We start from the raw sequence: 27,551 nt of genomic DNA, 5'->3' as shown, positions 1-27,551 counted from the left end.
ATTAATCCTGACACAGGATCCATGTTTCAGTGATGACTAAGACAGTCTGTCTTACTTTGATTGCTAGCAGGGAGCCAACGGTTTAAAATAGACCCAAGTAGACCTCAAAGGAAGTATCTAATTCACGAAAAATGATGATCATCATAATAATATAGCAAGTAGGGAGAAGGTCTTTCTCCACATTAACAAAGATCAGGTTTACATAAACATCTACTCTATGGATGTGACAAGGCTGAATACCATGTGCCCTGGAGGCTTGGCGCTTAAATTACTGAGTGAGATGTCAGGTATTTCAAGATCTTCTCATATTATTTCAGATCTGGAAATAATAGTTATGTGGCTTTGCCCCAAATGCCTGGAGCCTCCATGACTCTCTTAGAAGGGTTGCACGATATCAAAGCTTTGGTGATTCTAAGAAATGAAATCCAACCAGATGTTGAGAAAAAGCAAGATTCTCTGTTTCAGTGGTTAATACAATATTTTCTTTGTCTACAGCAAGAAAAGCCCAGGCTTCTCCAGCCTTTGGATTATGAAACTGTCATTGAAGAACTTGAAAAGACCTACCAGAATGATCCCCTTCGAGATCTCCTATTCTTCCCCAGTGATGACTTTTCAGTAAGTGTTGTCTTTTCAAGCCATCTAAGTTCAGGAGGGCCCCACAAGGTGATAGTACATCCTCCCACACTGTGTCGCTGTCTTTCCTTATAGATTTGGGGAGCTCAGCCCTCTTCCTGTGGGCACCCTACATCACCAGCATCACAGATGGAATGCATATCCAGCAATAGAAAGTGCCCAGGGCCTTCTAGAGTTGGAAGATTGGAGGCTCAGTGATACTGTGGCCACTTGGGATGGAAAGGGCATGGGGGGCTGCCTGGCTCCAGGTGGTACTTGTGTCCCTGCCAGGATCTTGGTTTCTAACCACTTACCTAGCCTCACAGAACACTTCCTCCCTTAGGCCATTTGCAACTGAAAGCTTCCAAGCAACTGGAACCAACCAAAGGCAGAGGCGGGACTCTCTTGGCACAAAAGGTGTAGGTCTTAAAAATCACCCTTAATCATGGTTGTCCCTTGTTTAGCCTTGTGGGCAAGGAAAGGTAGGCAAGCGCATCTTCACGGAAGGATTTGTGATCTGAGATGTGTCCCCTTTAGGACAATGCTCACTGGCACACAGAGCTCTCCAGAGGGTAGTGCAGGGAATGAATAAAAAAGAAATTCATTTTGGAGACAAACACAGTAAAGTTATGGATGATGAGCACCCATGTGTCCCAAGCATTCCATCCGTGGTCATCTGAAGCATGTTTGTTAGTGAATATCTGTATAAACAGATATTACCACAAGCAGATAGTAACCTTTCCTTTTTTTGTAAGAGAAAGGTAGTCTCAGACATCACAAACATGAACATCTTTTTGTGTGTGTGTGTGTGGTTGGATATAATTTCTTTCTTTTTTTTTAACATCTTTATTGGAGTATAATTGCTTTACAATGTTGTGTTAGTTTCTGCTGTATAACAAAGTGCATCAGCTATATGTATACACATATCCCCATATCCTCTCCCTCTTGTGTCTCCCTCCCACCCTCCCTATCCCACCCCTCTAGGTGGTTACAAAGCACCGAGCTGATCTCCCTGTGTTATGCAGCTTCTTCCCACTAGCTAGCTATTTTACATTTGGTAGTGTGTATATGTCCATGCCACTCTCTCCCTTCGTCCCAGCTTCCCCTTCCCCCTCCCCATGTCCTCAAGTCCATTCTCTACATCTGCGTCTTTAATGCTGTCCTGCCCCTCAGTTCTTCTTAAAGCAGATGAAAAGGCAGCTCTGAGGTAACCTGTGGCACAGCCACTGTCTGCGGAAACCTCTGACGAGTTGCTGGGGCCCCAGGGCTTCCACTTCCTCAAGCAGCCTCAAACGTCCATTCCTTCTCTTATCTTGGGGACCTATCTAGCTTCTGGCTTCTAAAGGTTCATTTTCTTCACCATTCTCCATGAATGAATAAAAAAGAAGGTGTGTGGAAGTCAACAATTTTCTGTTCCAAGTACCAAGAATGATGGAAAGAAAGGAGACGATTTGTAGACAGGAAAAAAGAAACTCTTCCAGGCTTCCCTGGTGGCGCAGTGGTTGAGAGTCCACCTGCCGATGCAGGAGACATGGGTTCGTGGCCGGGTCTGGGAAGATCCCACATGCCGCGGAGCGGCTAGGTCCGTGAGCCGTGGCTGCTGAGCCCGCGCGTCCGGAACCTGTGCTCTGCAACGGGAGAGGCCACAGCAGTGAGAGGCCCGTGTACCGCAAAAAAAAAAAAAAAAAAGACACTCTTCCCATCTGTTTTTCAGACTTTTAAATGTCTCTCGCTTGAGTGTTTGACACACTTTAAAAGAGGCTTATCTCGGACAGAAATCTCGTTTGCGTGGTCGGACCAGGCCACGGAGCCTGAGCTGCAAGCACAAAGTTGAACCACGTTTTAGTTTTTAATTCCACATCCTCATTTTCTTTCAGACCGAGGGCAAACCTTGAAACAGTCTCTTTCTGTCAAACAGCACACACACAAACAACTTGACACTTGGAGCCCCTTTTCTTCTAGCTCTGTTACTCAGAAATACATCAAAAGCTCCTCCAAGTTCCCCCAGCTCAAGAAGAGAATGGAGGCATGTAGATGCGATGTAGCATTTGTACTGAATTCGAATTCATTTTTTGGCATCTTTCCACACTCATTTAAGTTAAGACTGGTCTGATTACTCTGTGTCCTTTGCTGTCCTTAATGGTGTAAACAGAGCATATAATAACGTGCTTTGTTATTTTCCCAATGTAAACATGCCAATAAATGCACTGAATCCTTTTATCTTGGCCTTGCTTAAGACCCATCTGTGGCCACCCCCATTGCCTTCAAAACAAAGGGCAAACACTGTAGTATTTCCCGAGGGTTTCTCCATGATCTGGTCCTTGCCCATTTCTCAAGGCCATGGTCTTCCTCCCCAACCCAACCCCCCACCCTGTCATACACAGTCACCCTCATTCCCAACTGGGGTAAAATACTAGCACAATTCTGAACGTAACATTCTATCACCCCTCACACGATGTCCTTCCTTTATTCATTCAACAAATATATAAGGTATAATACCGAATGTTAGGTATTAAAATATCTCAGAATGGGAAGACAGCAGTGATGAGACAGAAATTTCCTTGTTTTAATGAAGCTTACCTTCTGGTGGGAGGAATCAGGCAAAAAAAATTAAGTAAGTAAGTAATTAGCAAGATAATTCAGATGAAGACCAGTTCTATGAAGAATGAACCGGGCCAAGTAATAGAAGTAAGGAGGGGAAGAACTGAGCTGGACTGGATGCTCAAGGGCACCTCTGACAAGCCGACGTTTCAGCTGAGCTCTGAATTCCCAAAGAAGACCAACCCTGCTAAAGCCTAGGGAAGGAAGGAGGGTTTGGGGCTGCAGGAAGCTGCTCCGAAAGCCCAGGAGAGGTCTGAGATTGAAGAGCGGTATGGGTGGACAGCCAGAGTGGTCAGAGTTGAGGTCAGGCAAGGACAAGATAAGACATTTGCATCTTATTTGAAGGGCAAGTGGCGAGTCACTGGAGTGTTTCAAGAAGGGGAACAAGTGACCTGGTGCATATTATTAAAAGCTCATCTGGCCTCTGCACGGAGAACACATAACAGGGTGTAGAAGAAGCTGGGAACCAGCTGGGAGCATAGCTCCCAATTGGCAGGTGCTCAAGAGACATTTGATGCCACCGTATCATCAGAAAATATTGTATTAGACAAACAGCTAAATTTTCATTTCCACGAAATGATATTTTGACAAACAAAAGGATAGTATTAAATATTATTACCACGTAAAGTTGCCAGTTTTTGAACAACATTCAGATGGATTGGTTTCCTGCTTTCCTACTCTACAGAGTAAGGGTTGACAAACAATGGCTCATGGGTGGCCTGTTACCTAATTTCGTACGTCCCATGAACTAAGAATGGTTTTTATGTTTTTTAAACACTACCCTGTTTTATTTTCTTCATAGAATTGATTAAATAGTTGAAGGGAAAAAAAGAATATTTTATAACCCATGAAAATTATATGAAATTCTCATTTTGGTATCCACAAATAAAGTTTTATTTGAACCCAGTGACACCCATTCATTCACCTGTTGTCCATGGCTGCTTTCATGATACAGCTGCAGAGTTACAACAGAGGTGCAGTAATTGCAGCAGAGAGAGAGGGCCCTAAAAGATTTACTATCTGACCCTTTACAGAAGAAGTTTGGGGATCCCCACTATACAGTACAACCATGCTCATTTTGGGGGGGTTTCCTCTCCCTCCATGTGGAGTAAAGCCCTTCTTTAAATGCTCTCTGACACAGTCTGCTCCATCCACAGCCTGCATCACATTTCAGGGGTGTTGCTCGCCAACAGCAAGGCTTCTGTTCACCTGGCTAGGGTATCGTTTCCCAGGCCCATCCTTAAGCAATGGGTAAGGATGCTCTGGGATATGTATGCACAGCCCCCAGGCACCCAATGGGAGGTAGTAATTGAGTGGCCACTCCAATCCCAAAACATCTCAGGATGGAAGGAGGGGAGCGGCCCCAAACTCCCCGCCCTCCCTCCAATGTTCTTCCCAGTTGTGCCCCACAGATGGAAGAATCTAGCTCACTTCTGTGTTTCCGTGTTACCAAGCACCCACGCTTGCAGGAGACATGATTCATTATTTGGTTTGTTTAATCAATATTTATTCAGCACCCACAAGGCGCTGAATATAGAGCAGCACTTTCTAGACAAGAGAGACTGACAAGAAAAACAAAAGCCCTGTGTTTAAGGAGTGTGTGCCCTAATATGGATGAAAACTAAAATTGATTCCAAATGCTTATGGTTAAGAAATAACAAGAGGGCTTCCCTGGTGGCACAGTGGTTGGGAGTCCGCCTGCCGATGCAGGAGACACAGGTTCGTGCCCCGGTCCGGGAAGATCCCACATGCCACGGAGCGGCTGGGCCCGTGAGCCATGGCCGCTGAGCCTGGGCATCCGGAGCCTGTGCTCCACAATGGGAGAGACCACAACAGTGAGAGGCCTGCATACTGCAAAAAAAAAAAAAAAAAAGAAAAGAAAGAGCAAGAAACAAAGTCTTCACCTGGGCCTCTATACCCCTTAAAGGAGATTATTTTTTAAGACAGGATTCCATTCACACTGCTGGCCCGAGCCATCATCATCCTTTTTTGCCTGGATCCCCAGAAGTGGTCTTTAACTGGTCTTCCTGCATCCTTCTTTTCCTTGATTGATTTATTCAATGGAAGCTTTTGGAAATACAAGTCAGATAATGCTACGCCTCTAGTTAAAACTTTCCAGTGGTTTTCCATTGCCTTTAGAGTCAAATCCAGCTTCTCACCTGGCTCCTGATAATCTCTGAGCCATTTTCTCCTAGGCCTGTTTCCCTTGGTCACTACACAGATACCTAGCGTTCTCTGTGTTCCCTGCATTTGCCCAGCCCGCCCCCTCTGTGGGGCCTTTACACCCCTCGCACAGCTGGTTCGTGTCTTCCATTCATGATTCAGTTCAAATGCTACCTCTTCAAAGAACCATCTCTGCTTTCCACCCTGCATTACCCCACCTCCACCCTGTGTTACTCTATCACATCCCCCTGTTTGCTTCTCTTTATAATACTTACCACTACCAAGGAAGATCTTGGTTTGCTTTTTCACTCTCTCACCATCAGTGAGTAACCTCAAGCAGGACAAGGATGTACCTGCCTTGATCATGGTAAGACCCCCCAGCAACTAGAATGGCACTTGGCACCAAGCAGGTGGAAAATGAATATCTATTTCACGAGTTGTCTTTCAGACACATGTATGTTATTATTTTAGAATATAACTTTGAGTACCTTTAGGAACCAAAAATCCTATTCTGAAATGAAATTTGAGAATAAAGAGAATGAAGTCATTGGTTTTTCTTGAGATCATTAATATGATACTTTCCTCTTTGACACAACTTAACACATCACCTTAAAAAAACAGCGCTAAATCCAGATCCCTTTCCCCAGAGGCTCATTCCATCTGATACAGTGACTGGCACTTAGCTGCTATCAACAAAGGCTTATTTCCTCCCTGTAGCACCATGTACTTATTCACTTGCTTTCTGTTACTAGGCAAGGGAGAAGTCAATTCTTATCTGTATTTTAAGTGCCCAACACGATGTCTGGCTCATGGGCATTCAATAAACATTGTTGAACATTGAATTGAAATCATCTTCTTCCAGATTAAGAAAACAAAGTAGAAGCATTTTCCTCTTTCTTGGCCCACGAGGTAGAAACCCTTCCTCTGGTGCGTGGGTTCTGGGAAAAAGCAGTGTGATCTTCTGTACTGCTTTCATCGTAATAATTACTTGGAATAAGTGGTCTAGATGCATTTATTAACTCATTCATTTCAAAACCATGCACTCCTTCAGTAATTGTATTTGCTACTCTTGTTTTTCTCATCTTTCTTTTTGAAGCTGGTAGTAATAGAAACTTAAGACCAAAAAATAAAGAACTTAGTCACCAGATTGTGGCTTCACGAAGTAGGAAAGGAGAGTAAGAAAGGAAAACAAGAGCTAAAGAACAGTTTGCACAGGGAGATCAGCTCGGTGCTTTGCAATGACCTAGAGGGGTGGGATAGGGAGGGTGGGAGGGAGGCTCACGAGGGAGGGGATATGGGGACGTGTATGCATATGGCTGATTCGCTTTGCTGTGCAACAGAAACTAACACAGTATTGTGAAGCAATTATACTCCAATAAATATCTATTTTAAAAAAAAGTTTCAAGGACACAGTGAATCATATCGGGGAGTGTTTCAGTCGAAGGAGAAACTGATACAAAATAGCAGAACAAAAATTGAGAAAGGCAGAAATAAGTTTCTTGGTGAGAGAAAGATACAGAAAGCCTAAAGTGGCATCATTTCTGGAAGATGTAAAAATCTTAAAGAAGAAAGTTCAGAGGTCCAAAAGCAATACTGACGCTGTGGAAAGACCACCTGATCACCTGTATTTCCATACCGCCCACCCCTGTCAAACTGCTCTATTTCCACTCAGTTTCCTGGCCCACCTTCTGTGAGCTACTTGCTGTAGACAGCAAGGACACCGACATGAACAGGAAACAGTACTGCCGCTTGAAAGGTTAGACTTTCAACACTGGTCAGTGGCATCTTCAAAGTCAAAGGTCTACATTGAACATCTGAAATAGCCTGTCGAGAGAGTTAACATAATCTTCACAAATCCTTTCTTCATATCAGTAGTTCAGAAGTAGAGTCTCAGGGCTCTCCAATGCATCCTGAAATTTTCATGGCTTATTAACAAGACTTCGTGAACTGTGCTTTCTTAACATTTATTCTTTCATAGCATGTTTTTAGCTATAAAAAGCAACTAGTATGTGGGGACTTCCAGGCTCAACCACATGGGTCATTTTGTGAGAGGAAGCAGAAAGACGTTAATATCTTTTAAATGGAAAAGCAGAAAGGCCGTGATCATTTATTTTTTTCTTCTTGCATCTCTTACTGAGACACAGCCTAACATTTTATAAGAATGTCAACCTCTTTTTAATCCTTGGCTTCTTAGCCTGAAAAGCAGACTTTAAATGGCTCTCAGTGTTCATGCAAGAACACTGTGATTGCAATTTAAAAGCTAAGTAAGAGTCTTTCTCAAACTAGGTTATTCTTAGTTATAATATTGCTCTCGTTTACAAGCTAATGAAGCTGAGATTTGGAAAGGCTCATATTCAAGCATGTAGAGTAACTGTGATGACAGAAATCAAACATAAGCACCTTGACTTTTGCTATTGGAGTTTCTGTCTAAACAGCGTGCTCTGAGCCTACTGCTTCTTAGAAAAATAAGGTGCATGACTTGGGGAAAATATTAACTCCCTGAATCCCACAGTGAGTGGTACCATTACAATATTGCAGAGAAGGGATTCTAGAGAGCTTACTTTAATTCAGTAAGGATATGTGGAGACTGCTGTGGACTTGACTGTGCTAGGAAGATATGTCCACATTAAGACTTCTATGTGAATATTCATAGCCTCATTATTCATAATCCAAAGTGGAAACAACCCAAATGTCCATTAACTGAAGAGTGGATAAACAAAATATGGTATATCCATGCAGTGGAATATTATTCAGCCATAAAAAGAATGAAGTACTGACAACATGGGTGAACCTTGAAAACATTATGCTAAGTGAAAGAGGCCAGTCCCAAAAGTGTACCCATGGTATGATTCCGTTTACATGAAATGTTCACAGTAGGCAAATCCATAGAGACAGAAAGCTGATTAAGGTTGCCTAGGGCTGGGGAGAAGGGAGAAAGGAAAGTAACTTCTAGTGGATATGGGGTTTCTTTTGGGGGTGATGAAGATGTTCTAAAATTAAATAGTGATGGTGATTGCATAATCCTGTGCATAGACTTAAAACCACTGAACTCGCTTTAAAAGGGTGAATTTTATGGCATGTCAATTATATTTCAATAGCAGTGTTATTTTTTTAAAAAAGGATTGTTCTAAGCATTAAGGTAGGGATCATGCAGGTGGTCAGAGACAGGATACCAAAAAAAATCATAAAGACACATGTCTGCATTCAAGTACTTCATTCTTTAAAAGGGATAACAAAGTATACCAGAGACACAATAAAAAACATGGCAAAACATTTCATGTATAGTTGTATTTTATCACCAAAGCAGATTTAATGTGGCTTGCTTACATACAAAAGTACACACACGTAAAATGACTGGCTGAATTAATCACTTGCAGAGCTTTGGGGTCCACAATATTCTACAGTTAAGCTGCAGACTTCATGGGTAATACAGACAGTAAATCATATAGTTCTGAGAAGAGAAGATGTATGTTGGATGAATTAGAGGAGATTTTCTAAAGAAGGTGGCATCTTTGTCAAACCTGAGATGAGATTAGGAAAGAATAAGGAAAGAAAAGGGTTTTCTGAGAGGAGGAGAATGGGCAAGGTATGTGCAGGCGTGAGCCCAGTGCGGAAGAAAGAATGCCCGCAGCCACAGGAAAAGGTGCCCTGGCGGCTTGGCTGCGGTGGGTTGGCTCACGTCTTAGGCCTGTTGCTCCTCATGGGGCCATATCTGCAGGCCTCACACAGAGCAGGCTTCTTCACCGTACCTCCTAGGAGAATGAGCTTAGATCATAACCTCTGAGTCCTTGCCAAGGGGAGACCCTGGTGCAATAAGTATATTCCTGTTGTTGGAACAGTGTGTTCTATTAATACTCACATTTTTCCATATGTAAAACGTTTCATCCTTACCGCCATGGAGGAGGTGAGACACATTTTGGAGCCTGGAAAATGAAGCACAGAAAAAAGAAAGGAAGTGACTTGCTCAGTAGTTTGCCTGTCCAAGACTAAAATGTCTTGAAGCAGGTCTCCAAAGTTCCCTAATTATATACTTAAATACTATGATGGATGAATCACCGTGCTTGACTTGGCTGGATGATGACTAGGGTCCAGTTATGGGCAACTGCTCACTATTGGTGCACTTCCCATACAGTTTAACCTCAGCAAAAGTAGGACCTTTCCCTTAAAGCACAATGAAAGTATTCATGTGAATTCTCATGTATGTAAAAAAATAAAATCACAATACTCTTCTGAATGGGGTAAAAAATGTTTTTCAAGCAACATATGTAGTATAAGTGTCTGCTCTACTCGGATAAAAACCAATATCAGTGTTTTAATTTGAGAAATTTAGGTGAAGATTACTTTTAAACACAGGCTTATGTTGGAATTGACCACAAAGTGTTAGTTAATAGCCCTTATTGTGAGGCTTGCTGGCTTCTCAAGCTCAGATTGATGGGTTACTCTAAACACCATCATTTTTGTCCTCTTTTTTGAGCAGCTGGGATCTATAATACCGTCAGAGGGAGCTTTGCTCAGCTCCAACATAGGAAAAGCAACTTATTTTTTAGAATTTGACAGTGGCCTTTGGCCAATTGAGAAATGGCCCCTATGTGCTTGGAATGAAGTCTTCTGTAGTCATTTTAGCCACCAGAATGGTAGCTGTGACAAAGCCCCAAAAACTACCCACTGCAGAGTAGAAAGAATCAGAAAGTGTCAGGGCTGCCGTGGAGGACGTCTGAATGTCATGGACCTGAAACTACAAACACAGGCCTGCATGCCTCATTTCATATATAAAAGGACAGTTTTTATTTCCAAATGCCTCATCTCTGGACAATAGGCCCTTATGAGACTCTCCCACCCGATGAGGAGCTCGGCTGAGTTCCAGTGCAGTCTCGGATCCGTCTCATGCTATTGAGCTCTAGTGATCGTCGACCAGAGGGTTTAGTAAAGAGAACAGGAAGTCTGTTGTGGCCAAGGCAATTTGTAGTGGTCTGAAAGCATCTAATTCTCAGAAAAGCAATTATTTGTAACCATGCTAATTCCCCTACTTAACAAATATGACTCTGTATACTTTTTTCCTATTTGATCGATTTATTTTTGCTTCAGCAGAGATACATGAAAGAAATTTAAAATGAGCAAGATGGGGTTAGGGGGTTAAGAGGTACAGACTGTTATGTATGAAATAAATAAGCTACAAGGATGTATATAGTACAACACAAGGAATATAGCCAGTATTTTGTAGTAACTGTGAATGGAATAGAACCTTTAAAAATTGTGAATCACTATGCTGTGTACACCTGTAACTTATGTAATATTATACGTCAACTATACTTCAATTAAAAAATGAAAACAAAAGGAATCAAAAATGAGTAGTAGCAATACAGTTCTTAAAGTTGAAATTGTATGGAGGTCTTCGGCTTTTTCACTCAAGTTCTCCAGCAGTATGACAAACTATAACTGAGGTTAATAGCATGTTATTATACATGTATTCCTTTTCTTGTATTTGTGTACTCTGTGCAAGGTATTAGATGTGCATGTTGTAAAATATTGTTTCAGATTTATCACCTGGTTACATGAGGGTGATTCAGCCCCAGATGCCTTATTTAGCAAAGAATCAACATCATCTCATAACTAGAGGTCATCAGGGATCACACATAACCATTGTACCTATGATTGATTTTTATTACCCCAAATTGAAGGAACTTCCAATCTCATACATTGAATATGAGCATTAGCCTGTATATTTGGGACCCTAATCATGGCATCACAAATCAAGTAGTCATGTAATTATTATTACTGGAAACCTGAGCCCACCTTCCAGAAACCTACCATTAAGAAAAAAAAGCTTCTTAAACCAGCTCAGTATTCACTCTATTGAACTATACCACAGAGTACTGATCTTAGTGGGATGATAGGTTATGGTATAACTAAACAGAAAACTAAACTTTGGGCCCCTTTACTCTCCATCAGACTTAGAGTATTTTAAAGCAGCTATTATTTTTTTAAAAGGCAAGAAATCAATAAACTGTGGTGGATAATGAAAAAGAGGAATCTTTTGCTTTTTTATATAAAAATTTTATTATAAAATAATGACTGAAATATAGAAAGTTTTTTCAATTGGAGGACAAAAATCCTTCATCTTGCCAGTAGATCACAATATGTAGTGTTCCCTGAAACCGCATCGTTACACTGTGTATCTGCAAATTATCTGTCCAAACAGGAAATAAGTTATCCCCAGATAATTGAAATCCAGCGATAATCCCCAAAGCTCAATTTAGGCATGGATTTTCATCTTCTACTCCAACTTTTCAATAGAGTTTACTTACTGTTTATCCTCTAACAGAATGACTAACATAAAAGATGCAACTAGCAAAAGGAAATTCAAAAGGAATCAAAAATGTAAAATCTAGATAATAATAAATCCTAAATTGGCTCCAATACACTTCACGTGGGAGGTAATGGTTCCCTGTGCGTGTATCTATACTTGGCTTAAATCAACAGCCATGTCCTGTGAGCACTTCCAAACTCTCTTCACACAAACTGCAGTCAAATCCTGGGGCAGATGCGCTGACCGAGGGGCTCTATATCTGTGTTTCAAGATGAGCATTTATTTTCGCTATATAATGTATCTTGATTACTGTTTTCTTATTATATTTTGTCCTCTGATCATTACTTTTGTCCTCTGATCCTGTTAGAGTCACATGACATTCTTCCTGTTTCAGTGTCCAAATCCCATCTTCCCAATATGCACGTACATGCGTGCACGCCCCCACACACAGATACACCCACACACTACACCCACTCACACATGCGTATATACATACTCACACATGACAGACACACTCGCCATGCATACAGACACACGCTATCAAGTACAGCATACCTTCCTGCATAATCACACCAGGCACACATCACACACACACATTCACACAGACATGCTACATGCAACCACACAAGCTCACACAGACGCACACCACCCACACACCACACGCATACACAGAATGCACATTTACATACTCACACACATTCAACACACTCAACAAGTAAGTACTGAGCACCCAACCAGGCACTGAGGTTATAGCGATGAACAAGACAGACCAAATTTCTTTCCCACGAGGAGCTTATATCAAGAGTGAAGAAAATAGGAGATTTGAAGAAAATATGAGGCTAGGATTGGAAGAAAAAGAACGATGCTGCCCTTGGTGGCAGAGCTTGCAGCTGCAGCTGTGACCTCAGAAGACTAAATTCCCTGGACCCCTCTCCTTCCCAAAAGTATGGGTTTTAAGACTCTCATCTGTTTTAATAATTGGTCTAGAAAAAAATGCCCTTCATCTAGAACAGTTCAAATGAACCTTATTTTGTGCTTTAGAAATGCTGATGAATCATTTGTGGGTTTGGGGATGTACAAAATAAAAGATCTCAACTGTTGGTACCATGTATGTTAACAGACTCATCATCCCAGCATCTTTGTAATCGCCAAGGAGTACAGACTAAAGGAAGCTGGTGGCTGTTAATGGAAAGTTACCATTTTATGGCATCCCATAAGATATATACAGGGGAAACAATCTATGAATTCTGTTTTAAATGTCTTATATTAAGAGATTCTTTATATTTTTAGTTAATGTATATTCATTTAATTAAAAAGTTGTTTGTTTAGCATTGAAGTTGAAAATGTTTTATTTATTTCAGTGAAAATAAAGACACTAAAAACATGACTTATTTTCTTCAAGGTCCAGATTTACTGAATACCCTTTCTTCTCTCCCACTGTAATTATGGCTACACACACACACACACACACACACACACAGGGTTTCTGAAAGGGGCTAAATTTACCCTGCGGATATTCAAGAGATTGTTTACAGTAGGATTAAATAATGCAGATCTTGTAGGTTTTCTTTTTCATTTCAAATGTATTTTATCAATAGCATTAAAACAAAAGAGATACCAATATAAATAAACTAGTCAAAATATACAGATGCCCAAATTTTTGTATTCTGCAGGGAAGGAAACAGCTTAAAATTATGAGCTTCACAGATAAAACAGTAATTGCAATACAGTGTTGTAATCCTCCCTTATACACTGGGGATACATTCCAAGATCCCCAGTGGATGCCTGAAACTTCAGACAGTACCAAACTCTATCTATCCATACTGTTTTTTTATATGCACATACCTATGATAAAGTTTAATTTATAAATTAGGCAGAGTAAAAGATTAACAATGATAACTAATAATAAAATAGAACAATTATAACAATATACTGTAATAAAAGTGATGTGAATGTGGTCTCTTTCTCTATCACAATATCTTATTATAATGTACTCACCTTTCTTCCTGTGATGATGTGTGATGATAAATGCCTAGGTGATGAGATGAAGTGGGTTGAACGATGTAGTGACATAGTATTAGGCTACTATTTATTAACTTTCTGACAATACATCAGAAGGAGGGTCATCCTGGGTCATGGAGCCCTGAAGATGTCGATGAGATGGGATGGTGGGGACAGACAGAGTGTGACGACTTGAGATATCATCATGCTATTCAGAACAGCACACAATTTCAAAATTATGAATTGTTTATTTCTGGAAGTTTCCACTTAATATTTTTCGACCCTGGTTAACCATGTGTAACTGAAACCATGGAGCAGGGGGGACTAACTGTAATGCCAGTGGTGGTAATCCAAAGAGGTTTGAATCTTCCTTCCTAGAGATTAAATTAGTAAGAACTATGGAAGTTTCTCTGTCTTTTCTTATCCTTAAATGCTAAGATCTCATACACTTCTTTACTGTGACTTTGGTATAGTGGTCTGCTCAGTGCTTTAAGATGGAAGGCTTAATTTCCTTTCCTTGTTCCTCTCAGACTGCCACAGTTTCTTGGGACATACGAACATTGTACTCAACAGTACCCGAAGATGCAGAACACAAAGCAGAAAATTTACTGGTGAGAGAGGTAAATGCAATGCTTCCAATCCTTTATTTTATAAAGCTTTGCTTCCTCCCATTTAGTTCTTTTTTTTTAACATCTTTTTTGGAGTATAATTGCTTTACTATGTTGTTAGTTTCTGTTTTATACCAAAGTGAATCAGCTATATGTATACATATATCCCCATATCCTCTCCATCTTGCGTCTCCCTCCCATCCTCCCTATCCCACCCCTCTAGGTGGTCACAGAGCACCGAGTTGATCTCCCGGTGCTATGCAGCTGCTTCCCACTAACTATTTATTTTACGTTTGGTAGTGTATATATGTCCATGCCACTCTCTCACTTTGTCCCAGCTTACCCTTCCCCCTCCCCGTGTCCTCAAGTCCATTCTCTATGTCTGCATCTTTATTCCTGTCCTGGCCCTAGGTTCTTCAGAACTATTTTTTTTTTAGGTTCCATATATATGCGTTAGCATACGGTATTTGTTTTTCTCTTTCTGACTTACTTCACTCTGTATGGCAGAATCTAGGTCCATCCACCTCACTACAGATAACTCAATTTCATTTCTTTCTATGGCTGAGTAATATTCTATCGTATATATGTGCCACATCTTCTTTATCCATTCATCTGTCGATGGACACTTAGTTTGCTTCCATGTCCTGGCTATTGTAAATAGTGCTGCAGTGAATATTGTGGTACATGTCTCTTTTTGAATTATAGTTTTCTCAGGGTATATGCCCAGTAGTGGGATTGCTGAGTCATATGGTAATTCTAGTTTTAGATTTTAAGGAACCTCCATACTGTTCTCCATAGTGGCTATATAAATTTACAGTCCCACCAACAGTGCAAGAGGGTTCCTTTTTCTCCACACCCTCTTCAGCATTTGTTATTTGTAGATTTTTTGATGATGCCCATTCTGACCGGTGTGAAGTGATACTTCATTGTAGTTTTGATTTGCATTTCTCTAATGATTAGTGATGTTGAGCATCCTTTCATGTGTTTGTTGGCAATCTGTATATCTTCTTTGGAGAAATGTCTATTTAGGTCTTCTGCCCATTTTTGGATAGGGTTGTTTGTTTTTTTGATATTGAACTGCATGAGCTGCTTGTATATTTTGGAGATTAATCCTTATTTGAGTATTCTTAACAAAAGGATTTAATTTTATTTTCCTTGTTTAGATTGAGTTGTAGGAAAGGCCATAGTATGTGAGAATTTTGGATAACAGAGTTTCTATTTTAAGAGAGATATTTCTTTCAAGTATTAACTATAGAAATAGTTAATGGGAAAACCATGTGGGCAGCTTAAAGGGACTGATAAAAGTCTGTTGGTGTAGCATCTACTTGCATTTAGTTGGTGTAGGAGGGGCCTATAAAACTGCTACTTCTTCTAACCAAACTGCAGGTGGCTTTGGGGCAGGGATTGGGCCCACACTTAACAGCTACTTAGTAGATGTATATTGGATGAATAAACGAAGTCAGTCCTTCCTTTACAGAATATGCAATGATACCATTTAGCCCAGCACAGGTCAGACTGAAAGTAGTGGGATCTAAATGCAGTCTTTAATCCTGAGAAAGTAGTGTATCCCAATTAGGATTTAAATGAAGCTACATAAAATAGCAAAACCCTTTCTCAGCTCTTAAACATATTTGTGCAAATAGAAGCTAGCTTTATTAGCGTACATACTGATCCTAATCTGATTAATTATACATATTTTATTTTGGACTATTCAATCCAGATCATCTTTGCCATAGATTTGCCATTTTTTTCCCAATTCTATCATTTCATATTTATTTTCTCAAAGTTCACATTGAATTACCCCACCTCCTAAGAAGGTTAAAAAAAAAGAAAAAAGTGCAAATTCAGATAACATTAGGATATCTGAGTATACTGTTTTCACATTTACTGCTAAAAATGTTACGTCAGTACCATAATATTTTGTTTACAGTTGCCTTAGAGGAAGTCTTAATATCTAGTAGGGCATCACTGTTTAAAAAAAGAAAAGAAAAAAAAAAGAGTTGATAAATCATTTTATACACAAGCAAATCAGAATCATTGAGACCAGGTCTGCAAAAGTCCTGCAGGAAATATGTGTTGACTTAGGTAAGATTTGAAATGTTTATGATATTGAATTCCTAACAGGGAATATTTAACTAGGTCTTTTTATGTGTTCTTTACTAAAATATTTCACTTTCTTCATAAAGACCTTTAACTTTGTTGTTAAGTTTATGTCTATGTATTTTACAGTTTTGTTGCAAACGCGAGTAGAGTTTTTAAAACCCATTTCCTTTTCTTACTGTTCATTGCTGATATTTTTTAAAAGCTATTGATTTTCAAATATGGATAACTAGCTTACTAAACTCTCTGATCCTAATAGTTTTTTTTAAAATTTTTAGGTGTTTAGTCACATCATCTGCAAACAATGTTTAAATTTCTTTTTTTCTAATAAGTATATTGTTTCTTTGATTTTTATCTTATTTTATTATCTAATAACTCTAAAACAATATTGAATAATAATGCTAACATCAGGCATATTGTCTTATTCTTGATTTGGTGTTTTATGACAGTTTCAAGTACAAAAGAACTGTCTAAGAAGGGTCTTTCTTGGTCTTTATCATGTTTAAGAAGGGCCTTCCTTGGTCTCCACAGTGCTTATAAAGACAGGCTACCCTATGTTGTGAAATTCATATTCTCCCTATTGACATAATAACTTTTTTCTTGAATTTATCACTGTAATAAAATTAATAGGTTGCTCTCCTATGAATTCATACTTGTGTTTCTGGTATAAACTTTCTTGTTCAAGTTATACTATTACCTTCATATTTTACTACATTAGAATTGCTAATTTTTTTCAAATTTTTGCATTTATATTCATAAGTGAAATTTTGGCTCTAGTTTTCTTTTTTCCTTTGTTATTAGAGAAAAGTTAGCTTTAAAAAATAGAGACATACTCCATCTTTTCCTGTCTTCTGAAATTAAAAAAAATAAGCCAGTGAAATGAAACAGAGTATCTAGAAACAGTTCCAAGTGCATATGGTTACTTAGTAAATGGTAAATATGGCACTTCAAATTCTCTGGGGAAGGGTAGACAATTCAACAAATACCAGTTGGCTATCCATTTTGGACCAAAATAAAGTTAGAGTTGTATCTCACAGTACATGTAAAAATTAATTCCAGATGAATTTTTAAAATCTTAATTTTAGAAACGAAATTTATAAAAACGTAGGAAAACAGTTTTTTAGTGGAAAGTTATGGAAAAATGAACACATTTAACAAAAGTCTTAAATTTTTATGATGAATGGAACATAAATCAAGCCAAAAGAAAATAGTTAGTGAACTCATTTGCAACTCATGTTCTTTTGCCACACCACCCCACACACATTTCTAATACTCAAAATTCTACAAGTTAATAAGAAAAAGGTAAATAACCCAAGAAAATATGAGCAAAAAGATAGAAGCAGGAAGTTCAAAAAGAGCAGGAGTTCCAGACTAAGTTGGCCATGAGGTGTACAAAGTTGCCCAGCTACGGGGCTTCCCTGGTGGTGCAGTGGTTAAGAATCCGCCTGCCAATACAGGGGAGAGGGGTCGAGTGCTGGTCTGGGAAGATCCCACATGCCTTGGAGGAACTAAGCCCGTGTGCCGCAACTACTGAGCCTGCGCTCTAGAGCCTGCGAGCCACAACTACTGAGCCCACGTGCTGCAACTACTGAAGCCTGCGTGCCACAGCTACTGAAGCTCTCATGCCTAGAGCCCATGCTCCACAACAAGAGAAGCCACCGCAATGAGAAGCCTGCTCACTGCAAAGCAGAGTAAACCCCGCTGTCTGCAACTAGAGGAAGCCCACACACAGCAACGAGGACCCAACGCAGCCAAAAATAAATTAATTAATTTTAAAAAACTCAAAAAAATTTGCGCAGCTACACTTGTAATCATAAAAATACAAATTAAAACAAAAATGATGTATAATATCTGAATGAAGAAAAATTTAAGTTGAATATCATTTAGTGATAGTAAGACTATAGGGAAATAAACACTATAACACAGTGTTTGTAATTCTCACACGTCTATAGCCTTTTGAGATATTCAAATGTATCTTTTTAAGTCATACATATAAGTATGCAAAATAAATATTAGCAAACCAAACACTAGAGCATAAAAATACAATTACAAGCATGAGTATTGAAGCACCAGACAATTTGTAATATCAGTTGATAAGGGTGGGGTTGAATATATTTTGGCACATCTATATTTTATAATAATAACTAACCGAAAAAAATTACATACATTTAAGTGTATTAACTGGAATGTCCATGAGACGCTGTTAAGAGAAGAAAGTTGCAGAATACACAGTATATCACTGGAGAGTTAAAAAAAATGTGAATATGTAAATATGTTATGTAAGCCTAGAAAAAGTATTAAAAAATGCACATTAAACTCATAACATTGGTTACCTCACAAGTTTGGGATTGTAGGAAGGAGGTAGAAATTGATTTTCAGTGTATATATTCTGTATCGTTGTGATGTTACAAACAAATTTCTGTAACTAAAAAGTATTTTGAAAAAAAGTTACTTAGAATATATCCAAAAATGCTGCCAGAATTGGAAGCAACTTGAGTCTATTTCCTAAAATTGTCTCCAAAAGTTAAAATCCAACTTTATTCTTCAAGTTATTAGGTAGCCACCTTAGAGACTTCATCAGATTCTTTTATTATTATTATTATTTTAGTTTGATAATGAAAATATCATATGGAGTGATCAAAATTCCATATGTGTTTTGCTTTATGATTCTATCTGCTGGGCTTCTCTGTCCATGATAGAAGCCAATTAGGTTGCTCTGACATAATCCATTCTTAATCATTTGTAATATAGTATAATTTGAATAGACTTATAAACATTTCCATGATTTTCGGGACTTTCCTTTCTTGGTCCTTGCACCTCTTTTGGGGTATATAGAGTATTTGTGTGTTCCAGATTTTCTGCAGTCTCTCTCCTTTAGGCTGTGGAAAATTGCTCTCACATGAACCAGGGTTTCTTAGCTCTCCCCTGTGGGTCTCTAGTACCTGAGGCTTTCGAGGCCTTGGATTTGGTTGCCAGCCTACTTCAGCTTTTTTGCCTCTTAACACTGCTCATTTTATTGCCTGGTAAGCCTTTGGGGTAGGGCCAATCAGCTCAAAGACAAAATCCCAGAACCTAATCAGAAACCACACCCCAATCTCTGGATCCAACCAAGGTGTCAAGTTTAGCTCCTTTCCCCGGGGGAAAGGATGGCCTGAAACCTAGATCAGTACAACACTGGACACTTCTAAGGATATTCTAGGGTTCTTAGAGGCCTTTAGTTTTGTTTGTATTTTCATGAGCTTCTGCACCACGACTTTAAATGGCCAAATCGATCCCTTTATTTCTGTAGTTCTCTAAGAATGTCCACTTCAGCTGAGAACAGGTTGGCCACAAAATATGTCTTGCTATTTCTCCTGAGGAGGAATTTTCACCTTCACCTTTGTTGCTATATTAATTTCCTTCCAACCACTTGCAGCTGGGATTATTCCTCCTTTACTCACTTCCACCCTCTGCTTCTCGATTCTCTTAAGAACTTCTCTAAGGAGAAGTCAGGTGGAATGCCTTTTACCTCAGATACCAGGTAACTGCCAAACTTTTGGATTCCAAATCTCAGGGCAGAGCCTCAGTCTTGGCAACATGAATGAATCTTCTTACCATGTTTTTCTCAACTGTGTGGATCTAAAGTAGAAAAAAAAAAAAAAAAAAAAAGAAAGTGGAGAAAGCCTGGGAAGAAACTTTTATTCCCTGCTAATTTTTCTGGATCACTAGCCATGAAAACCCTGTGGAAATTCCCATAGTTGTACTTGTTTTTAAGGATGGAGATAAAGTGAAACTTGTGCCTCAGGATAGAAAGAAGACAAACATTACATGATGATAGTGGAACATGAATAGTTGAGCCTGGAGACAGTAGATAGAAAGAAAGGGGTCACCAGAGAGATGGGTTAAGACTGAGAAATGACCCCAGAGAATTATGCTGGCAAAAAGTCTTGACCTCAATAGCTAATAGCCGCTGATGTTTATTGACTACTTAACTCTGCGCCAGATACGCTTCTCAGCCCTTTGCTTGCAGTAGTTACAAATATATGTTTCGTCATTATCATCATCATCACCTTTTAATGATGATGAAACTTTCATAGAAAAATTAAGGAACGTGTCCAGCCTCATACAACTGGGAGTAGACAGGTCCGGCATTGCAACCCCTGCCATCTGGCTCCTGGCCTCTTAACCATGATGCCGACTGCCCATGTGTGCTTTGCTATAGCTGCCCTCTGGAAGGAACACTTGTCTCAGTCTTCTTCCTAACCACCCCACTGTAGCTTTGTAACCCTGATGCATGTAGTCAGTGGACCACACTTTGAGAAACATTGGCTGGAGTTTTGAAACCAGAGTAAGCCGGCACTGAAATGAATTCATTGATATTTGTAGGGTTTTGTAGAAACCCATGTTTCCCTTACAGTGGCTGCTGCATTGCACTAAGCAATCTTTTTAGTCTACCCTGTGCTCAATTGCCCTGCGGCTCCCCACAGGGCAGCAAGGACAAATACCCTGGTTGCTAGGCAACAAACTGGCATGAATCTCATTTAAACACATGGAGTTCAATACTAGTTTTGAATTCTCCCTCTACACTCTACTTTGACAGTTCTGAGCCTCTTCGGAAAGGCAGTAGGCATTCTTTCCTTTTTAAAATAAGAGTATAGGTGTATTTAATATCCACTAAAGCACTTCACACTTAGATTAAACTAACACAAGTCAGAGTTCAGCAACATTCTATATATATATTTTGAACATCCTGTGTTATAAGTATTACTACCTCATTTTACAGCCTATGAAGCAGGTCCTGAACAATTAAATATTTGCTCCAATACATACAGAACCAGAATTAAGCCCCGATCTCTCTAACCCCATGGTCCATGCTCTTACCAACTTTGCTACCTCTGACCCTTTGAAAAATGCCTTTAAACCATGCACTTAATAGCCTGACCTAATGGGGATATTTCCACTGTTCATAAGGGAATATGTCCTTCATTTTGACAAGCATTTAACCTTTTTGCCTCAATTTCTCCATCTTTAAGTGAGGATATTAATAGTGCCAATGCTATGTTTCTAAAAATAAATATAGCAATTGTATGAAAACTCTTGGAAAATAACAACTGGGGAGCCATGTCTTTATCTGATCCTCATAAATGACTTAAAATCAACATCTATAACCATAAAAAATATGAAACACTTCTGTGATAAAACAAGCACCACTTCCTCCCACTGGGGTCAGGGGAGCAATTAAAGGGATCTATGAATAGGGTGCAGACTTCTTAAGCAAAACTTCTGTAGCAAAGTTTTCATTTTAATTTACACAAAACACTAATTAACACTAAGCTCTTGGTTTGGTCTCTCTTAACAAAGAAGATGAGAGAGCAGAGAACTGAGAATAATACAGTGGCCCAACAGAGAGCAAGGGTCCAGGGACAGCTTCACCTGAATGGCTGAGAGAGATACTAAGTACTAAGGTAGCAAGTTACTCTGCCAACAAAGCCCCCTGTAATTTCTAGAAACCAAGCTGCAGCAGGAGTAGAATAATGAAGAAGTGAGGAGTAAGTCACGAATTCAAGAATCCAAGTCTCACTTTGGTCAAGGCACAAGACACTTGAGGACTTAGATTTGTGGAAACGTTAAAAGAATGGAAGCAAAATATCTATATATACTTCTGTATCCAAATATGTCTGTATACACACACATGCACAGAATGATGAGGTACTGTCCTCATCCCGAAAGTACTAAGTTACTGAGGCAAAGACAAGTTTGGATTTTAAGCAGCGTTTCCAGACCAGAAATAGTTGAATTCTCCAGGAAAAATATAAAATAGATAACTAATAAGGACCTATTGTATAGCACAGGGAACTCTAGTCAATACTTTGTAATAGCTTATATGGGAAAAGAATCTAAAAAAGAGTGGATATATGTATATGTACAACTGATTCACTTTGCTGTACACCTGAAAGTAATACATCATTGTACATCAACTATACCCCAATACAAATTTTAAAACAATAATGAAAACAGGACCCAAGACTGAATAGGGAAAACAAACTAGATTCAAAGAAGACAGGATAAATGTTGTTGAAATCTCTAGGCTTCCATAGAAAGTGCACACTAAAATCCAGGAGAAAAAATGGTTGAGATCAGAGCAGGACACCAATTTCATAGAGGCACAGAGTGTTTTGCAGAAAGCTGTAGGATGTTCACAGGTCTCACACACATGCACACACACACACACACACACACAGATTCTTTAACTAGCTAACATCTATTACGGCTGCCTTAGAAGGGAATATGGAATGAATTATTTCCCAAGTTTATTTTACCATGGAGAAATTCTGTTTCCCCCCAAGTATCTTGAGAAATATATTTCAGAAATGATGTATTGTAAATCTGATGGAAGGAAATCATCAGGAACTAGGGGCACAATACAGCTCAAGTCAAACAGAATCAGCTCTTGGGTGAACTTTGACGTGCATTTCAGTAAGGCAGATGGTGAGGAAGAGAAAGGGAATATTAAAGCCTCTGAAAGAGCAAATTAATTGTTTCTTTCTTTTTATGGGCACATCCATTCTTAATTCTTATCATTAGTGTCAAAAATGTCTACCTTTTTCCAGAGTAAACCTCTTACAATATTAAAACACAACCCCAGATACACCCAGTGATGGGAATTCTATAGATTTATCTTCATGCAGCAAATTGTAAGTATTAACAAGGTTAATTTCAAAGTTGGAAGTAAATAATAATAATCATAAAGCTCAGAGTAACACATTTTTCAGCCCTAAATTTCTCCTCTCAATCCCCTATCCAATTACCAGATTATGTTTTCTCATGTCCTAGAGGTAAATGCAAATTCAGTGACTTAAACAAGCTGCCCCTTTAGATATACACAGAAACTGCTACTCCCAGTCTAGCTGGGTGGAGTTGATCATCTTTCCAAATGGTTGAATTCTTTATATAGAAAGTTCCTCACTTGCTGATTTATATTGTTACTGTGGATCACATACAAAGTGTATGAAATAAAGGGCCTTGTCCACTGCATGAAAGATTGGACTGGGTTTATTATTCACCAACATTTATCACTTACTAAGCTACTGATACCACCTGGATGTAACATAGTCAAGAGCTCAGCACCAGGCGGGAAATGACAGGCCTATGATCAGATTTTTGCAAAACAACTAACAAGAACCCTTGGAGTGTTACTGTAAAATAGAGAAACAAGGTCAGGTTCACATGTTAGAAAAAACAACTAAAGGCAGACAGAGAATGGATTGGTTGGCTTGTGGGGATGAGTAACACTGAAGGGAAGTTGGACAGATAGGAGACTATTTATTTTAATAGCCCAGCTGGGTTAAAGATCTGTGCTACCGTATGGCAGCATGGTTGTGGTGACAGTAAAGAGCTGTTAAGGAGATAGAATTGACAGGAGTTGGGGACGGAAAAGAAAGTAAAGGAGAGGACTATATTGGCAATGACTCCCACGTTTCTGTCTTGGGCTATCAGCCAGATAGTTGTGCCAGTAATTTAAATAAGGTACCCAGAAGAAAGTACAGATTGCTCAAGCAGGGATGGATGAAGCAAGTAAGGTAATCTCTCCGGCTGACATGCAGAGAGAGATATCCAAGAAGAAGATACATATGTAGGTCTCAACGTAGAAGGAAGGAGTAGGCACTGGCTCTGGATTTGAAAGTTGAAGCTTTGAGCCTGGAAGAGCTTGCCCACGAATGCCACGAGGCAGGTCACTGAGTGACGCTCCCACATAAGGGGCTGGCAAAGAGGGCCCAACACAGGAGGTGGAGATGGAGTGGACCGGGAGGTAGGAAGAAATCAAGGAGAGATTGATTTCTCAGAAACAAAAAACTGTCAATAGCCAGAGTGAGCCAATGGCGTAAAATGCCAAAATGTGTCAAGATTGGGTAATTCACTGGATTGGGTAATTCACAGCCATTGGTGGTTCTTTAACAAAGCAGTTTCAGATGCTTTGATCACAACCCGATTACAGTGGGTTGAACACTGAAGAGATGCAAGATGTGTTATCTTATCAAAGAGGGTGCTAGTATATTGTTGTCCCTTTTCCCTAGAAAGTGTTCAGCGGGCTCAGCGGCCATGGCTCACAGGCCCAGCCGCTCCGCGGCATGTGGGATCTTCCCGGACTGGGGTATGAACCCATGTCTCCTGCATTGGCAGGCAGACTCTCAACCACTGCGCCACCAGGGAAGCCCATCCCTAGAAAGTGCTTTAAGGGTAAAACCAGTAAAACTATTGGAACTCTTCAGGCAGAATAAGCTATGCATTCTGAAGTTAAAAATAGCTCAGGAGACTGTTAAATAATGTACCGAAATATTGCTTAATTTCTTAAGAAGCAAAATTTTGTAACTATGAAAAACAACATATGACCAAGTGAGTATAATATTGAAAATGAATTTCTTCTTCCTCATCTACCATTTGGACCCAGACAAGTGGCATTCAATTAATTCGAGAGAAAATCATAAATAGTCAAGGTAGAAGCTGCATCATGTCGAGAAGTAAAAGTGATTTTAAGCAACGTGGGTCCTAGGCATTTCAAAGAAAATGATGAGGAGAGGAAGGCTGGCCATGATTTCAAATGTATTTCATGCTGCCCCATTTTGTTAACTGAATGAAACATATCTAAAAAGAATGAAATGTATCTTTTCTGAAGAAAACACATGGAATTTCATTTGTTCTATGGTTGAAATAATTTTATACGCTTTATGTTTAATTTTGGACTGCATGTTGTGTACATTGATAAAGAAACCATTCTTTTAACCAAAATGCCTTTGTACTTTATACAAATTGTTTGAATCTCATATGTAGAATAAGGTGCAGTTCATCTTACCCAGAAATAAGAATGAGTCTTTCAGTAAATGATTCGGAGGTGTTTTTTTTTTTTTTTGAATGTATAAATAAATTAAGTAAAAATGAATACGGTTTTCTGATTCTGATTCATTGGGCAGCAAGTGAGTGATTCTAATGCATTTGTTAACTTTAGACCAGAGCACGGTAAACATAGTTTCCTTCAATCTAGAAGTAACCCCTCTGCTGTGACATCAAGGGTACATGCACAATTTCAGTTACTGGCAGATATTAGGGAAAATACAACTATAAAAATTTCTCCAAATTAAGAAAAGATCTTAATCCTTTCTTAATAAAATTAGTGCAAATAAAAGATTTTTGTTTTTGTTTTGAAGAAGGAGGCTCCTAATTCACTAGTGAAGGTCTTGCTGGAAGTTAAGGGACTTTTCATTTTGTGTGTACTTTTTAAAAGTAAATTTATAAGAAGAGCCATATTTATTTTGCAACTTCAAGAATTTAATGGAAAAATGATATCAAAATCTGTTGTCCTTTATATAGTTTAGTCTTAGATGTAATGATTTTTTTCTATTATAGTCAGAACAAAATGGATCACCCTATTTTTTTTAACACTAAATGTATGACAGTAAAGATAATAAACGTACAAATGTTGATTAAGCTAAATTCAAATGCATTTACTCTTTAGTGGCATTAGAATAAAATGTGTATGGAAAACACTGTTGAAAACAATGAAAACAAAATATTTTTATGTTTCACATTAGTCACCTTGAAGAAATTTATTTTCTAGTCTCTCAAATCCCTAGAATAACAGTCTTGTTTCCAAACATGTAAAAAGGTTCCCATTCTAAATTGGCTTCCTCTAATCTTCTCCACAATAAAAGTCATCCTACAATGTTTGGTGGTAAGTGAATAAAGACAGAAATATAAGTCGGGGACCCTGGAGTATAAAAATTAAAAAAAAAATCATAAGTTTGAACATAAAATTTCAGTTTCATTGAATTAAAGCCCAGATTTTATGACTTACATGAAAATAACAAGTAGATCATAATATTATCAAGGTTTTTTTTAGTACCATCCATTATTTATGTCCTGACAAAATACTTGTGACATCTAGCTGGGAAATTAGAGTGTAGGTCCCCAGATTGGGCACAGGTGTGATTTATGAAAGTCTAATTTTAAAGTTTGTTCAGTTGCCTTAGTGCAATGCATTTTGAAAAGACAAACCAAATACCCTGATTCACTTTCAATTTAAAATCAACAAAGGTAGCAATTTAGGCTACTCTATAATTCAGACAAAATAGTTTAAAAATGATTTACACTTATGGTTGGCATTTGATGTGACATTCTGTTTTACATGGTACATGCATATTTATAAACATAGTAACACTATCTAATATCAAGTAATATTTTTAAAAAACAGACTCAAAAATCTATTAAATAAGATTGTACCATGATTTCTGAAACTTAATCAGATCTATAGTTACATCATCTATTTTGTCAAACTCATTTTCATTTCTCTCCCAAGAGTGTAGTATAAGTTTTAAAAGATCAGTAACTGTTCAGCTTATTTTTATAGTACAGAAATTAATGATTGCATTTTAAAGGAATATATAATGTGGTCAAGTTAAACTAAAAAATGTTTTCAGTGCCTTTTCCTTTCTTCTAAAATATCGATGTATTTATTGGGTGACCAATGTCCTGATTTGCAGGAAGTTTCATATTCTACCTGTTGGCCTGGCTAATAGCATCTCCTTTCACTTTGAAGTGCCTCAATGTGGACAATAAATTATTCAGCCACTCTTTCAATACATAATTTATCTGAATTCACTTAACTTTGTGATGCTGCATTTTTTAACATTTAACATTTAACATAGCCACAATTACTTCTAAACTTTGTAAAGAATGGCATTAATATGAAAATCACCACCATCGTTTTACAAATACAGAATTAATCCCATTGGTGACTAAGGGCCAAAAAGAACACCTTTTGTGGTTGCATAAATATTTCTGGCAAGAAAGTAGTCATGTAATTAAATAACCTCTATAGCCAGAAAGAAAAATAATTTTGCATCTAAAAAACAATCTATTACCTGCTTATTACTCTGTAGCCAGAATCTAATAATCAGCCTTTTTAAGAGATGGACAAATTACATTGCCAAAGCTAACTTGCTATTTGAGGTAGGTAACATGATTTGAATTGATTCTGATGATCTTCTAAAGAGGAAGGGAAAGGGGGAAAAATGATATGTTTTGTTTAGAGTATTTTAGGGTACGCTTTATAGTTGCCCAATCTTTTCGAAAGTGTTTAGATTTTTAGAACTTTTAAGGTGTCCTGTTTAGTTATTTCTAAAGGA

The 27,551-nt window shown here is 38.6% G+C and overlaps 1 protein-coding gene across 6 annotated transcripts in view; it reads left to right on the top strand.

Moving 5' to 3' along the window:
• The window catches only part of DOCK10 (dedicator of cytokinesis 10), a 293,328-nt gene that overhangs the window by 137,858 nt on the left and 127,919 nt on the right, over positions 1–27,551 (top strand). For all 6 annotated transcript variants that reach the window (XM_081241945.1, XM_081241942.1, XM_081241941.1 and 3 more), the window contains 2 exons: positions 496–615; positions 14,215–14,304. In XM_081241945.1, coding sequence (XP_081098071.1) covers positions 496–615; positions 14,215–14,304 — 210 coding nt within the window. The remainder of the gene's footprint in view (positions 1–495; positions 616–14,214; positions 14,305–27,551) is intronic.

Source organism: Mesoplodon bidens, assembly GCF_964165515.1.
Source record: "Mesoplodon bidens genome assembly, chromosome: 8".
Classification (NCBI taxonomy): domain Eukaryota; kingdom Metazoa; phylum Chordata; class Mammalia; order Artiodactyla; family Ziphiidae; genus Mesoplodon; species Mesoplodon bidens.
This window is presented reverse-complemented; position numbering and strand designations above follow the sequence as displayed.